The 17,286-nt window shown below is 43.9% G+C and overlaps 1 protein-coding gene across 1 annotated transcript in view; it reads right to left on the bottom strand.

The window, feature by feature from the left end:
- ST6GALNAC3 (ST6 N-acetylgalactosaminide alpha-2,6-sialyltransferase 3) overlaps positions 1-9,870 on the bottom strand; it is a 457,864-nt gene extending 447,994 nt beyond the window's left edge. The window contains 2 exon segments of the mRNA XM_063105776.1: positions 7,344-7,486; positions 9,750-9,870. Of these exon segments, the coding sequence (XP_062961846.1) occupies positions 7,344-7,486; positions 9,750-9,870 (264 nt within the window).
- Between the last annotated feature and the right edge of the window lie 7,416 nt (positions 9,871-17,286).

Raw genomic sequence — 17,286 nt, 5'->3', positions numbered from 1 at the left:
CTAACAGAGCCAGAACTCACTCATTACTCCCCCCACCTAGGAAGAGCATTAATCCATTCATGAGGGATTCACCCCCTGACTCAAATCAGTTTCCAACACTGCCACATTGAGAATCAAATTTCCTCGTGAGTTTGGGGGCACAACACATCCAAACTCTATCAAAGTTTTCATTAAAGAGAGAAAAAAATGAGACTTAAGAAAGGCACCCAAGCTGTGAGTTAGGATTCAGTAGCCTCAAAGAGAATCTAGAATAACAACAACTGCCATGGACTAAGCATGTACCAGGCTCAGCTGTACTTCTCTAGCTCTTCAAAACATGGCACATGTTCTCCTGCCTCTAAGTCTGAACACATGCTGTTCCCTCTGCTTGGAACAGTCTTCCCAAGCTCTGGACCCGGTACCTTCTCTTTGTCTTTCATGTCAACCATCAATACCACATCGTCTGTGAAGTTATGTGATCCCTAAACCTGGCTGGGTTCCCCTGCCAAGTGCACTTAAATACTGTGCCCCTCTGTGATTACTTGTATTTATTTACCTCAAGGCTTATAACTGTTTACAATTATACATCCATTAGACCAGCCGCTCCATGAGGGCAGGAACTGTCCAGTTTGCTAGCACCCTACCTCCAGGGATAACACGTTAAGAGGAGTCCAAGTAGCTGGCTCAGGATGACCTTGACTGACCATTCACAAGCCTTATCTCATTTAATCCTCACTATGACATTGTAAGGTTAGTACCATTTTTCCCCCATTATACAAAGTGAAGAAACTGAGGCTTAAAGAGGCTGATTAACTTACCCAAGTCCCACAACAGAGAAGGCAAAACTCCAGCCAAGTGTGCCTGACACCAAAGGCCATGTTGTTAACTATTAGGTCATACCCTTCTGCTCATAAACAAAAGTGTGGAGGCAGGGATAAAATGGCACTTCATGGTACAGACAGATTTACCTGGCTACAGTGGATAACGCACATGCAACAGATTCAAAATAATCATTTACTGAGTTCCTGCCATATGCCAGGCACTGGACTGGGCACCTTTACATAGGTTATCTTATCTATTCACACAATCACCCCACGGGTTTGGATTTATCCTCTCTACTTTGTGATGGAGAAATAGAAAGGCTAAGAAACATGCCCACTCCCACAGCAGGTAGGCAGCAAAGCCAATGTGGTGAGTGAGTTTGGACAACTATGCACCCACAATGGGTTTTAGAGAATGTGGGAGCACACTTTATGAAGATTTTTTTTTTTCCCATGTCCCTGTTCCCCATTCTGAGTGCTGACTGTTTTGGGCCAATTCACATTGGCAAACGTCAATTTCCAACAACTTTTTCTGACTGACCCTGAGATTTAGTTAAGAGTGTTTGACCAAAGTCTGATAACACTGAACTGAAACACTAATGGACACTGCTAGACTTAAATAAGATTTAGAACAGGCAGACCAGTAGAGGTACCCAGACCCAGCATTAGGCACTACGTTGAACTGGTGTACCTACAGACCATCCAAATCAAGAGGTGGCCCTTCAAGGCAAATCACATGGCTTATTGCTGGGGCAAGCCACAAGAGCCAAATTACCATCAGCTCCTCAGTAAAACTGAATTTGACGCCTCTTTCCTCAGGAGATTGGGAATTATCTTCCCAGCATGCACTTTAGAACTTCATCGCCAGCCCATCTGTGATATAATTTTAGATCTCAATACAGTATGTAAGTAGCTTTAGGCTGTGGTCATTCACAGAGATGAATTCTCCAAAGGTCCCATCATTAAATGAAGACCCACAACATCTGTTCCATCCTCCAGGGAACCTGTCATTTGTTCTGCGGCTCTTGAAGAAGGACTAGGCAAGCCGGGGAGCAGCGTGGTAGAGGCTCAGGAAATCGAGGTGCTGACCGGTCTGCTCTATGACCTTGGACAAATCAAGAAATGTCAGGGTTGCAAAGAATCTTTAAAGTCTGCTAGTCCAGACACTTTACTGATGTTTGAATTCTTTTAATAACATGACTGCTAAGAGACAATTCAGTTTATGCCTTGCACTCAAGTGAAAGAGAAATCATTATTTCCATTCCCACCCCAGTACTCTATCACTTCTGAAAACCTTGCAGGAAAAATTGTGACCCACGGGTCGAAGGTTGGAAAAAACCTGAAGTCTGAAAGGCAACTAGCTCAATACTAGAGAGAAGAAAAAAGTCACTAGCCCATTTCTATGGAAAGAGTTATCAATATTAATCAAGGTTAAATGATCATGTCAGGTTCTAAAAAATAAAAATTAAAAGACAAGCGTTTGACATAAGTGGCTTGCCTATAGAGAGAAAACTCTTAAAATGTTCAAATTTTAAAACAATATTTTCCATATACAACATTCAGCTATAGAGAAAATGATACTTGAAGTATATAGTCTACATGTAACACATCAAATAAATTGATTTCATAGCAACACTACTCATTGTGGTTGTGGACTAATGATGTTCAAATTGTTGTCTGGCTATAAGGAAATAGGAGCTTGCACTACAATCTAAACCAACTTTGTCAGGAAGCATACTGTTTGCTTTCGTAGACTGTGTGTGTGCACACATGCATGCATGGACCAAGACTTTCTCCAAGCAGGAAGCAGTGCATTGATTTACCTTCTGGAGTAAGCTCCTTATCTAGCCCAAACAGTAATAAACAGATCACGGATTGGCTAGTTTGTGGAGCACAGTTACAGAATAATAAAGGTGGGTGTTTCCTATATCAAGCACCCCAACAGGATTCCAATGACCCTGTGACATCATTGTCTTCACTCTGTGAAGCACCAACTCCCCAAGACCACCAAGAGCAGGCCCTTTTGCTGTGGGATGCAGAAGCTGATGGAAGGTCTCACCCAGACTACTGCAGAGCCTTCTAGCAGCCCTCCAGATTCAAACTATGCTAACACATGCCCAAGCCAGCCTCCACGCTGCTGCTACAGCAATCTTTTTGAAACACATCTAGATACTCATTCCCCTGCTTAAAATCTTCTGAGGGCTCCCCAATGCCTACAGCATCAGTTTTAACCTTTTGAATGTAATCACCAACCATTCTCTGCCACCCTTGACCCCCAGCATTATTAGTAACACCCTGAACGCGTTACATACTTTCATCCACCTGTGCTTTAACTCACATTGTTTCCTCTACTTGGAATACTCTTCCTCTTCTATCCACCTATAAACTCTTACCTATCCTTTAATACCAGTTCAGACAATACCTCCTCTGAAAGTTTTACCATCTCCTGGAAAGAACTACATACTCAGACTTTTTCTGGGAAGCAGTGTAGTGCCATCATTAACAGAGCATACTCTGGGACTTGACTCTACAACTCCTATCTGTATAACCTTGGGTAAGTTACTTAATAGCTTTATGCCTCAGTTTCCCCATCTGTAAAATGGGAACAATAAAAGTACTTTCTTCATGGGGTTATGTGAAGATTAAATTAGCTAATCTATGTAAAATATTTAGCACAGTGAGGGTTATATGGTAAGTATTCTGTAAATTACTGTGTCCCCAAAACACTTGTTTTCATCTCTCTGATATTATATTGCATGAGGGTACTTCAAAAAGTTGATGGAAAGACTCAATTATCTTTTAATTCCATTTTTCCATGACCATTTTGAAGTACCCATATATTGTATTTAATTGTTTTCACGTCTGTTTTCTCCAACATATTGGAAGCTTTTAAAATGTAGACCTTTAATGGGTCTCATTTATCCTTTCACCTCTATCCCTAGCACAACATCTGGCACATAGAAGTCAATAAATAAAATGTTTGTACAATAAGTGCAGCAAGTCAGAGCAGGCTGACTGCAGGCACTGCGCCCGGCTCCGCAGGCAGTTAGGAGAGGATCCAGGACACATCCCCAACCTAACTCACCATCACTAACGCAAGAGCCAGCGGCACCTTTAATTCAGACTATTATACTCTCCGTCCCCTGAAAAGTGTCTGTGCTTCCCCACCTCCACTCTTGTCCTTGAAAATGGGAAAGGAAAGCCGCCTCCCCTCCCCACCATCACTCATACCCCAGCACCACGGAGAGACCACGGACCTGCCAGCAAAAGGCCCTGGCAAGGATCCTGGCTCAGCCACTTGCCAGCTTTGTGACCAAAAGCTGAAACATCACCCTTTCCTCATCCATCAACTGTGGATACCATTTCCACCCAGTTGCTAAGGAGATAAGCAAGCAACACAGGAGTGTGTAGTTAGTTTACATTGCAAAGCACTAAGGAAATATCAAGAGCTGTTATTAGAAAATAGTAAAAGCTACCAATTACCAGTTACTTATTCACTGGCAGGCACTTTGCTAAGTATTTGTACATTATCTTATTTAACCCTTATAACCAGTGAGGTAGCTACTATTATCCCCTGCAGCAACTACCAACAGGGGATGATTCTGCCTGGCTTAAGTTAAAGAAAGGAGAGGGTACTGACAGGAGGGGAGGGCAACAAGAACAAGAAGGAAAAGAAGAGAGCGATGGATTTTTTTAAGATACTGGAATTGCTCAAAGAACTAAAAATTAATAAATCCCTAAGCATCCCTCCCAGGCTGGGCAGGGCCTGGGGGCAGCCCCGGGCACTGCAGCAGCAGCAGGCGCTGATGGGCCTGCCCTCCAGACTGCAGACAAGAGGTGCCTCGATGCCAGAAGGCCCTGTCTCCGGGTTTCAAATTCTTGGGCTAGAGCAGTTAATTGGCCTGACTCAACCAGTTGCTACGTCCAGAGAGTAGAACTGCATTGCACAGATGCCCCGCCATTCCCGAAAAGGTGGAATTGGTTAGTAAGCCAGCAAGACGCCATTAAAGGCGTCTACTGTGTTCCCATTTTACAGGTGAAGACCACAGAACTCATGTATGCCCACAGTTCCATGGCTTGTAATTGATGGAGCCAGGTGTCAACCCAAGTCGCTGACGTTAAAGCAGGAACTCTGAAACTCCCCACTGCGCTGCCTATTTTCCAATGAAATGTCCAAGAAATCACCTTATAAGTATGTTCATTAAGTTGTCAAAAATTAACAAGCACTCCTTTTTTATCACCTTCAGAGGCGATCTGCTGGGTGGTTATGAGCCAACCTCTGCAGCTGCACTGCCAGGATTTGAATTCTCCCTCCTCCCTTTATTAGCTGATTTGAGCCCTTTGTCTTGACTTAATATATGTGAAGGATTTAAAGCCATGGCTGGAGCAGGAGACCGAGAACAGCCATCACAATACCGAAGGAGCACAAAGTTGCAGGAATAACACTACCCAATTTCAAAACTTCCAGTGAAGCTACAGCAATCAAAACAGCATGGTATCGGCAAAAACCAGATACATAGATCAATGGAACAGAATAGAGAGCCGAGGAACAGATTCACCCATATCCAGTCAACTGACTTTTGGCAAAGGAGCAAAGCAATCAATAGAGAAAAGATCGTCTTTTCATTGAACAGTTGGATGCCCATATGCATAAAAAAGAACAGGTAGGGAGTGGAAATAGTAACTTTACAGGGGAGAGACCTGACAAATGAGAAACACTACCTCTGGGTGATGAAGGTGAACACCAGCAATGATAAACCATGTTGATAGTGTGTACCCTTGATATGACCTGGTAAGAATGGCATTTATCTCTGTGATCTTTCTCCCAAAAATCCACAATCCCAGGATAATCATGAGAAAACCTTAGAGAAATACCAATAAAGGAACATGCTACAAAACACCTAACTGGTACTCCTCAAAACAAAGGTCAGCAAAAGCAAAGAAAGTCTGAGAAACTCACAGCCAGCAGGATCTTAAGGAGACACCCTGGATGGGATCCTGGAACAGGAGAAGGACGTTAGGTCAAAACTTAGGACATCTGAATAAAGTGTTGAGTTGAGTTTATCATAATGATCAATATTGGCTCATTAATTGTAACAAACGGGCTATACTAATGTAAGATATTAATAATAAGGAAAACTGGGGAAACTATTATCTTCACAGTTTTTCTGTAAATCTAAAAATGTGCTAAGACATAAGGTTTATTTAAACAAACAAAAATAAACCATGCCTGTCACACAGTAATTCAATATAATTATTAGCTAGTAATGGTGGTAATAGTAGTATTTATGGCTCCAGGGGAAAAAAAAATTTTTTTTCTAAGCGAGTCTATTACGTTCATCCTGTGGGAATCTAGTTTCCAAGGCCTAGGAAATAAGCTGTCACTGTTCTGATCACCACACAACCACCGGTCCCAAACCTTGTACTGGGGACAGCACAGCCAGTAGCTTTATGGATTAACTTCTGGTGACTTTTTAGGGAGGAAGGCGCTCCCCCACTGCCACAAATAATGGGAAGGAGACCTCACACATCCTCCAAAGCAAAGGAACTGGAGGAGCTGGCAAAAAAAAAAAAAAAAAAAAAAATGATTGGTGGAAATGTAAAGATTTCAATAAAGAAATGCTTTGTAATCAGAAGGAACTTCTGACCAAGGGCTGAACAACTGACCCCACGCAGTGGCTGCCAGATGATCTAGAAACCCCAGAAGTCAGGGGTGGTGTTGTTACATGGTAGCGCTCCGTGATGTAGTGAGTGAGTGAAATAGGGCTTGTACTTCCCTTGCTTGAAGCCTTACATCCTCTCTAAATGGAAAATCTCCCGTGAGGCTGACCCACACCAACCATGGGCACTCTGCAGCTCTCCCCCAAATGGGCAACGTGAACAGCAGTCCGCGTCCTCATCTCCTGTCAGACCTCAGCATACGTGTGCTACTGCCACATTTAAAGCCGGCACATGGGCAAGGGAAGGGCAGACTGATGCACAACACTTCGAAGGTGGACGCTCCTGCAGGTGTGGAAGAGCCCCAAAGCTACAATCACATCTCATTAACGAAACACAAATAAGCAGGGACTGTGCTTAATATATAACAGGAATTTCCAGACACTAATCTTCCCCACGCCTGGATGGGTTGGAGAGTGTCTTTATGTTCATTACACACCTTGAAAGTGGAACTGGAGACACACAGTAGCTGCTTGAATACAGTGCACTTCTGGGGACTTCAACTAAGAAACTAGTTTTTCCCAGTACTATTGCTTTAAGAGTGACGAGAGTGCCCTCTTGTGGGGGAGGAAGGGCCCTGCATGCAGGGTGCAAACCTGTGCCCGGCATGGCACTGTTGGCCAATGCTGGTTCCAGTCAGGTAATTGGCTCCCGCTCCCTCTTTCCTCCTCTTCATAATCTTGATGGTGTTCCAAGAGAATTTTCCACCCACATAAATCCAAGAGAATTCCTGGGGTAAATGAATAGACCCATTTTCAGGTGGACTGGGCCAGGTTCCACTTCTCTCCTGAGCAGCGTTTACTGGGGTTTACAGCTCATGCTCACCCCTGAAAAAGCCATGCTGACTGCAGAGCGCAGGGCTGACATCTCACCACCATTCCCAAAGACCAAGTCGACTCCTTCAGCCAGTAGGAAAGTCTTAAAAATACACCGAAATGGAAAAAGTCGCCCATTTCTGGGGAGCCCACCTTTGGACAAACACCAAAAAGGGGGAAATTTCCCACAGCCTGGCAACCAAGAGCTTCATTTCAGATGGAGGAAAATGAAAAGTGGAGGGTTCAGAGGCATTGGCCAGATACAGACTATGACTAACCGTCCCCTGTCAAGGTCACCTCTTTAGAAGACAAAAATAGGTTGCTCAAACAAAGCCACATTGTTTGTCTTAAACAAAATACTGTTTTTGTTTAGAAGTTAGCAACACAGGACAAGTTATATGAACAGCAAAACATAGAAAAGTCTGACATGAGAGAGTAAGAAGTGAGCCCATTTGCCTGTACTCATTCCATGTTTTATTGAAATGAACTGAACAAAAAATATGCTTGATTTCAACTCCCAAAAGGGCTGGTTAGCTAGATGCAGTCTTTGGGTCTGATTTGCACGCACTGGCAGGTGAGGGCCTGAGCTGGGTGCAGCTCCCAGGGACTGGTACACCTCCCCAGGGGCTCACAGGTGCTCTCTAGTCAGCCTGTAAGTATAGGAATCCTGGGGAGGAAGAGACGGAATATCTGGCTCAGTTTGCATTATTCTGGGGGCAAAAAGAAAGGGCAGGGGAGGAGAACATGAGTGTCCTTCAAGAACAGGCAACTTCATATGATATGCAAATAGGCAGTAGCCACAAGAAAAATATTCACAGTGATATTCAAAGAAATATAAATTAAAGTAAGGATGTTATGTCATTTTCCACCTATCAGAAGAAGATCTGAAGAAAAAGATACCAGGGAGGTATAAAAATGGTCTCCCCATTTCTGAAGACTAGATGTATCCAACACCTTTAAAAAACGTGCACATCTTAAGACCTGGCAATTCTCCTCTGGGACTTCTACAATAAGACTTGGACCACCTTTTCCAATACGAATATCTATTTTCCAAAAGTTTATGAATGATTGCATAATGGGACTTATACTTTTGGCTTCAAGTAAATAAGGAAGTGAAAACTGAATTCAGCAGCCAAAAAACATCTTAAAAATTAGGAAGAATGTTGATGGACCCTCCAGACCTTTTTCTCCACTTTTCCAGTGGACGTGGTGTATGATCCCATGATTGGAAACCCATGATTGCAAACCTCTGCGCAAAGTTCAAAATAATTTTTCAGAAATTATTTCACAGGTTTCTAATTAGTCTCACGAGTTCAGAATCACACACAAGCACTTTATTTCCAATTTGAATGGTTACAGACTGCAGGTTTCTTTTGTTTATGCCAGAAGGTCACGGTCAATGTCCTCAGTGTGTGTATTCCTTGGCACAGCCTCCATAGAAGCCTCAGGCTCAGCCTTGGGGACCACATAGATGCTTCACAATGAGCCTTACCAAAGGCTGTGGGCACGTCAGGATCTAAGAAAGAGCCCAGCTTCACCTAATGAAATGCTTTATAAACAACGCTGACCCTTTCGTCTACAGGAGCCCTGCAAACATGTGATGTGCACAGGCAGACTGTGTAGTCATGTGCCTCATCACCCACCTGGCGGGACGTGTTTAGAAGCTGCTTTTCTGTGATAAATATTTCCTCCACATCTTAAATAACCTGGACAGTACTGAGCCATTCTTACGGCGATGGCTGTCAGGCTCTTCTAGAATGGATCAGAGTGTCCTTGCAAAAGCAAAAAGCTAGAAGCCCAAGTAAACACTTAAGACACAACAATGACAAAAAGACATGAATAATAAATACCTTCAAAAATATGATCTCCTGGGAGACTTCATTTACACACCTAGCTATTTTGTGCTTTTTCTCTGGCTCTCAAAGAGGATTAATCCCTTTCACAATTTTTCACTCAAAGAAAGACTAACGAATCGTGATGGGAAGGGAAATATTGTTCCACGAATCAGGTGGAGTATGCTTCATAAGTCACCACAAATTTTAATTTCTGCCTTGAGTAACCACATGGAAAGAGCATCGGCGCAGGAGTCAGGAAGCCGGGATTCTTGCCCAGCTCTCAAGAACGAGGCCCGCAACCACTGGCCTCAGCTGCCTTGGTGAATTTTGGATTCATTCTCTGCAGAAATAATGTCTGGGCTCCCATCTAGGACCCCTTGGACAGTGAATATGAGTTACCACACACAGCCCAGCTCCCAGTGCTCCACCCTGGCTCCCTCAGGCGTCATCATTTCAGTGCACAACAGCCTGATCTCTATCTGCCAGCTGCTGCATCTATGCCAGAGGCTCTCTGGCTGGCAGATCCTCTGCCTCTCAGGTGGGATATCTCAGAGGCATCTGTGCTACACTATTTCGCAGACTTTCCCAATGGTAATGAGTTCCAGTTGTCCCCAGGATCACTAGCTCGATGACACATTCTTCATCAACTTCCTTCCTCTGCAGCTCACTCTCCGCTCCTCTTCCTGCATTTCCTGGGGTCATCTCCCACATAAACGAGGTACACGGGAATCCTTGTCTCAGGCTCTGCTTCTCTGGGATCCCAGTTGTATGCCTTTCTATCAGGGCCTAAGTCTTTTCAAATGGCCTGTCCTTATGTCTTTGTGATCCATCCTGGTGATATAGGAAGTGGGCAATTTTCTCCAGGGCTGATCCTAACACAAACTTTTGAAAGTGACAAAGCCAGGTTTTCATATCTCCCCCCAACACCGCAAGGCATTTCTGTGGCTCTGCCCAATTCCCAGTGATTCTCACCAAGGAACCCCTAGAGGCAGAGGGCTCCTACACACATCTCCTTCGTTCCCATCGGAACTTAGGGGCCACTCTCCCACTTCCTTGGTTCCCTGCTGCCTCTATGCTAGGGACTATCAATGTGTTACTTCACTCTTAGAAAGGGGCCCAAATGCTAAGAATGTTAGGTTGTGAAGCAGGTTGAGTGGGAGTTGGAGCTGTAAATGTGGGGGCTTTTCAAAGATCAAGTAGTTGAAATGTCAGTTACAGCCTGGCTTACAACAATGGTGAAAAACACTCAGCTCCACCAAGACCCAGACAGTCCCTGGCTTGGCAGAAACAGGCTCGACTGCAGCCAAGATCTTCTGAAATAGCCACCTCTGGTTCCCAGGCTGCTGTGCACACAGGCCACCATTAGACTGTCACTGGAGAAATCTCTGCACCTATCCGAAGTGCCGTAATTGTCATCGCCCAGATAAACAAAGGTGAGAACCAAGCAGGAGGTGGACACTGTTTATTGATCTCTGTACTCACATTGGCGATGTTTCACAGCATCGTACCGTTGCACAAGCCACACTCAGAGGGAATCTACTGGACACTGTTCAGAAGGAAATTGGAGCTATCCTCAGAAAACCTGAGGTCCCCAAGGGAAGGATGCGATGAACAGAGAATACGGTAAAACTTCAAGGACATTCCAAGGCAAAAGATGTGAATGATCAAAAGGAAAAAGGCAATTAGGAAGAAATAGAGTCTACCCAGACTGAGATGTGACGCAACCTAGCCCCACTTGTGGATTTCACATCTCCAAAAGAGCCGTGAACCTGATTTATCACTGTTGACCTCACCTGACACTGTTAAAGAAAACAGTAAGCAAGAACAAAAGAGAAAAGGGTAAAGAGGAAAGCCGAAGTCAACTTGAAAGAACCGTGCCTTTCACACCAAAGCACTCCATGCAAAAGCCAGCCCACCAGGGTGGTGACTGATGAATAGCCCTTACAGGAACCATAAAGAGACTCTTAAATGGAGACTATAAAAAAAAATGTAGGGTCTGAAGTGCTACGAGATCTTAGAGATAATCTAGACCAGCCTCCTCGTCTTGCAGAGCAGGAAGCGCAATCCAGAAATGCGCGGGCTTTACCCTTGTCACACTGTCACCACACTGCAGAGCTACATCCCCATTCTCCTAGGCAGAGAATCCCATGCTCTAGGAAAGTCCCTTGTATTTAAAACTCACCATATATCATTCAGGAAATGTCACCCAACACACCAGACAACTCCTAGAACTACCTTACGAGCCAGCAATCCCACTTCTAGGTAATATCAAAAGAAATGAAATCAGTATCTTGAGATATTTGCACGCCCATGTTCACTGCAGCACTATTCACAATAGCCAAGCTATGGAACCAACCTAAGCATCCATGGACAGAGGAATGGATAAATAAATGTGATATAAATGCACAATGGGTGTCTGGCTAGGCTATGGCCTGGAACCCTCACAGCGACAATTGTCTAGCTCTTAATCCTGTTCGTAACGCCAATTGTATAGCTAGGTGACCACGCCAGTTGTCGGGCTCTTTTACCTGACGGTAATCCTGCACCAAATGGGCCAATGGTTGAGCTAGGGTTAGGTCTGGAGCCCACAGACCCCTCAAGCCCATTCACAGACTGGGTCACAAACCCTTCATGCACCAGTCTGGGTCAGCAGGCCCCACACACGCCAGGCTGGGTCACCAGACCCCTTCATGCAGGTCTATGAGCTAGGTAACCAGTCAAAATGTCCTTGGAGCCATAGGCTGGAAAGCATGGCTGCATGGAGCAGACACCCAAGGCCAATGCCCACTCATCTCCTTTACTCAAACTCTCTCTCTCTCTCTCTCCCCCCCCTCCTCTCTCCTCTCTCTCTTTCTCTCTCTCTCACTCTGTCTCACTCCAAAGAACACAAGAATAGCAACAAAACTAAAAAGATACATTGGCACATATGCCCACTAACTCCACACACACACACGCGTGCGTCCACGCGCACGCACACGCGCGCGCGCACACACACACACACAATTTGCTTACAAAGGATGCTGAATCACACCCACCCAACTGGATCTGAGGTGAGGGCCCTGACCAAACTATTCTATTTTCTCAACAATGGGATATTATTCAACCTTAAAAAAGAAGAAAATTGTGTCATTTGCCCCAACCTGAATGATCCTAGAGGATAACTATGTGAGGTGAAAGATATGTTAATTTGCTTGATTGCGGTAATCGTTTCACAATGTATACATGTATCAAAACATCATGTTGTACACTATAAATACATACTTTTTTTTTTGTCAATTATACCTCAGTAAAGCTAGGGGTAGAGGAATCCTAAAGCCTCCCCTTTGCTTATAGGTCTACTTATAAACTAATAGGAAATGTCAGGTTCCCTGAGAATATACTCTTTTCCACTGCATTACAGAGAGTAACTTTCATGTAAGAGCCTTTTCTCATATATCTAGATGTGGCCGACTGACACCACACAAGCCATTCCTCACAGTACTTGGTTGAATGGCTTGTTAAGGCAAAACTCTACGTCTGTCTTTCAAACACAAATGATTTGACCATTATGTGCCAGGCACACAAAGATGAAAAAAATTTGGGTCCTAGGATCCCATCGGCCAGAAAAACAGACATCATCATTAGCAATATCTTTGTCTTTGAGAGAATGATTAACAGGTGCCACACACTGTGCTCCAACTTTTACATGAATTATGTGAGCTGATTTTTGCAAGAACACTATGAGGCAGGCATTCTTATCTCCATGTTACAGATGATGAAACTGAGCCTTAGAAAAGGGAACTGAACACCAAGGTCAACAGTTCGACCCCTGTATGGGCCAGCTGCCAGAAAAAAAAAAAGATTTCTTGAGACAGTCACTTTTTAGGGCTGGCCAGTTAGCTCCGTTGGTTAGAATGTGGTGCTGATAACACCAAGGTGTAGGTTTCAATCCCTGCACCGGCCAGACATCAAAAAAAAAGTGGGGGTGGGGGGATGAGGAGGAGGAGGAGGGGGACTGACTTGACTAGGGTCACACAACGAGGAAATGGGAGAATCTGGGGACAAACACAAGTCTGCCTGATTCCAAGCCTCTGCTGCCCCACCTCTCAAATAAATATGTATTTTCACTCATTTAGTTATTCCCCACTAGAGAACAGAACAAATTTAAGGTGGTGATAAATGAATAAATGGAAAGCTGTATTAGAAAGAGCCTGGGGAATTAGGGAGAGTTTATGAAAGAGAGGACAAATTACCACTTGGCCTCTACTGAGCCCCCTGGGGACAGGAGGCACGACATGGAAGAAAAAGAATGACACACTTTCCTGTGGCTGGATGGAAAGGCAGTGGCAGCAGCCCTAATACACACACGAGGCCTGTATTTTGCAGAAAAGAACACTGCAGCTTCCCAGCATTTGCTTACACGTGGTGGCCAGTGTCCGAGTTCTCTCAGATGGGAATGGTAAGGAAAGCAAACAGCGAAGAAAAAGCAAGAAAGATACCGGAGGGAAAACGAGACAGATTTGCCCTAAAGTAGGCAGCCTGTTTGCCTAAGAGGGGAAAAGAGATGAAATGTGAAAACGGAACCCAAAAGGAAAAGCAAATCCTCAAGCTCCTGTCAGCTCTCCTGTCTCGAATTCTCAGACCACTGTCTTGTACCACGAGGAGCAGTTGACGTTGCAATGGAGCTCTGTTGCGTACCAAAGAAATGCCTTTCATGAAAAAAAGAAACTTTGGGCAATAAAAATTCCCATTAGCAGCCTCTTGAGGATATCAGGCATTCATCCGAAGGGCTCGAGTGAGGAAGCGGATCGTGGAGAACCCCGCCGTGGTCCACTCTGTACGGGCTGACGCCCCACTAGGGCTACTTCACCGCAAGCACGATGTTGGTCTTGTTCTGTTCACTATAAATGTACTGAGCATACGCCACGGTGATGTCAGAGGCAAACGTGAATACCCCATTATCCTTTTTCACCTTTAGTGCAAGGCAGAATGTAAGTTACTGATAAAACAGGTATAAACATCATTCCTAGAGAAGGACCCATACAAGGAGAAAAGGGTCAGGACTAGAGAAGGCTTTGGGGAAAAATTCTACTTGGAAAGTGACACTCTGAAGTGTACAGAAAGATGATGACAGATGAAGATTGAGGACTAAGAAACAGTGAAGAAAGGCCGGGGAAGAGCAGGGAATAAAGCCTGAGCACAGGCAGGAGCTGGCACTGAGAATGCCCACTCATTCATTCAGCCTCCCCTGGAAACATTTACTGAGCACCCACGGTTCCCTGCTATCTACATTGCTGCAGGTGCTTGGGATACAAGAGGAACAAAACAAACAAACATTCCAGTCTCGTGGAGTTTAGGTTCTTGTTGAGGTAAGACAGGCAATAAACAAAATACATAAGCAGATGATATAATATATTAGGAAGGTAATATAAAGTTTCCTCCTATAAAGAAAAGCCAACCATGGAGGAGGATATCGAATGCTGGGGAAGGGGGATGTATGGCTGCAGGTCGGCTGGTCCAAGAACACACGTGGTCTTGAATATCAGGAAAAGGTATTTGAACTTCATTTCATTGACAGTGAAGAGCCAAAGGAGCTCTTCTGAGAAAATGCTTGTAAAGAGCTTGGCAGTGAAAATGAGTGATCAGTAGAAGTTAGCTATTGGTGGTGGTGTTTAATTTAGGATGCTCTGGAGGATGTTAAATTTGTAGCAGCACTTGGAATCATTAGACATAGGACGAGACAGAGAGAGGCACGTAGGAGAGTTTCCAAGGAGGAGGTCAGAAAGTCTTGCTTGAACACTGGTCTTGCTAGGTACTTCCCAAGAGGGCCCGACCAGGAGATAAATTTGAAAATGAGACAGCCACCCACCCCGCTTCTGGCAGCCTCTTAAAGGGAAGGGGAGGGAGGCTGTTGGTCCTGTACTTAAACCAACAAAGAAAACCATGTTTATCCTTGTCTAAATCAGCATTTTCCACTCTTTTCTGAACAATTAATTTGTTTAGGGGTGGGGAGAGGCAGAATACCTATTAAAACCTGGCAGGACAAACTGTGAAATGCTGCTCGAGAGGGAAAGTAATAAAATCGTGTAAACTGGAAAGAGAGGCTGGATCTGAGAAAGAGAGAGAGAGAGAGAGAGGAAACTGAATGACAGGCTTTGGCAACCACTTGGCTGGGAGTGTGGAGAGGAGTAGGACGCGAGGAGCCGTCAAAGTCAAAGAGGACAGGAGGACGCCAAGACACAGCATCCTCAGGAACATCTCAATCAAAGCTGAGCCACCTTCAGGAAAAGAGCAATGAATGCAAACTCACTTCTTCTGAATGCCTCCCGTCTGACAGCACTGAAGGCAAGGAATTAAGAAAGGGATAATCTTCCTTTTATAAAAAGAGAGAAGTTAAAGCTTTAGACAGGCACCATCCTAGATCACCCCGACAATCAATCACAAAGGGATAGAGAAGGACAGTGAATTTTGAAGAAAAAGAAAAGGAGAAAGTGTTGTTTAGAATTAAGCCTTGTTTAATCGGGCTAGAAATGTAAAGAACATCTTAAATCACTAATCTTGAAAAGCACATCTTGTCTACTTACACAGACATAGATAATTCAAGCATCGTTTTCTTGGCTGCTTGGCAGGTTGTCTGTGTTTGTTAAATTGCCTTTACACCTTTTAGATGGCCATAGTTTTAAAAAGCAAAATCCTAGTAAGCCATTTATGTTTATTCGGCAAGTTGTCTTAGGTATAGGCCCAGATTATCAATGTCATCTCCTAATCACACAGCAAATTTGTAAATCAATAACTTGTAAGTCCACATTAAAAAAAAAATACTTAGAAAAACACAAATTTCCTTTCTGACTACACCCTTCAGGAAAAGCCATTGAGAAAGCAGAAGATCACTTAGACATGTTAAAAATTTAAAGCTTCTATTAAACTGTCCTGTGAAATACATATTTATGTAATTTTTCAACACATAAAGATCTTACTCTCTAGCTCATAAATGCCATCGATTCTGTGATGTCATTACAACAGCATTAGTGCAGATATGTGTATTTAAACAGCCATGCAGTCCTGAATCAGAAGTGAGTTTCAAGTCATTAATTATTACCATAATGAAAAAGAGCAACACCCCTAAATAGTATTTTGACCCAGAAGTGTTCAACAGATTAGCACTTCTCAAACAGTAAATATGTGGGGTACTTGCTAAGATTTGGATTCTGATTCAGTAGGTCTGGAGTGGGGCCTGGGATTCCGCATTTCTAACAAGCTCCCTGGCAATGCCCATGCTGCTGGTACACACCCCACACTCCAAGCAGCGAGGCAAGAGAGCATCTTCCAGGGGTTAAGAGGGGTCGGAGTGGTTTGGTGAATTAGGCTGGATAAGAGGGACTGAGTTTTTTTTTTTAGTTTGCCCAGTGATTCCTACTGGAGTATCAAGAAAAACCTTTCCACCCCTTCAATCTAGGAAGACTTGAAAGCTCAGGTTCTAAAAGCGTATGTGTAAAATGTGGAAGAACAGATGTTAAGAAGAAACATGAAATCATAATAACAGTGTGAGGTTGGTGAAAGTCTCTCTACTCTGAGCTGCTGAGAATAATATAGAGGAGGATTCCTAGGTAAGCCTGGGGTTGAAGTTCAAGCATTGGATTTTTTATACCTAGCTGATTCTTAGAACTAGGCAAGTTCTGGATAAGCTGCTGCAAGACAAGTATTCTTCTCATTTTGCAGTAAAGGAACTAGGAAATCAGAAGATGCCCAAGGCCACCAACTCATAACAGAGCTAAGATTCAAACCCAGGAGGTTTTCTGACTCCAAGAAAGAAGCCCTTTCCTCTAAAATTACACAACTTGTCAAGGTGATCCCCAAACCACTGTTGATAACCAATGTTTGAGAAATTTGTAGAAACTGTCATACTCCCAGACACTATTTCTCATGATGTCAAATTTTACAGAAAGGAAAGTACCAGCAACTACAGACTAGTTTGTTTAATGAAATCGGGGGTGGGGCGGGGGGGTATTACATTTATCCTACTAAGGGCCAGGCACTATGCATACAAAAATAAGATGTAGTTCCTGACTACAAGTGATTAACATCTATTTTCTTAATTGTTTGGAAAGAAAGCTATGGTTCCCTGCTCATGCGACCCTA

Source organism: Cynocephalus volans, chromosome 8 (genome assembly GCF_027409185.1).
Source record: "Cynocephalus volans isolate mCynVol1 chromosome 8, mCynVol1.pri, whole genome shotgun sequence".
NCBI lineage: Eukaryota > Metazoa > Chordata > Mammalia > Dermoptera > Cynocephalidae > Cynocephalus > Cynocephalus volans.
Note: the sequence above shows the minus strand (reverse complement) of the source record. Positions and strands in the feature narration are given on the sequence as shown.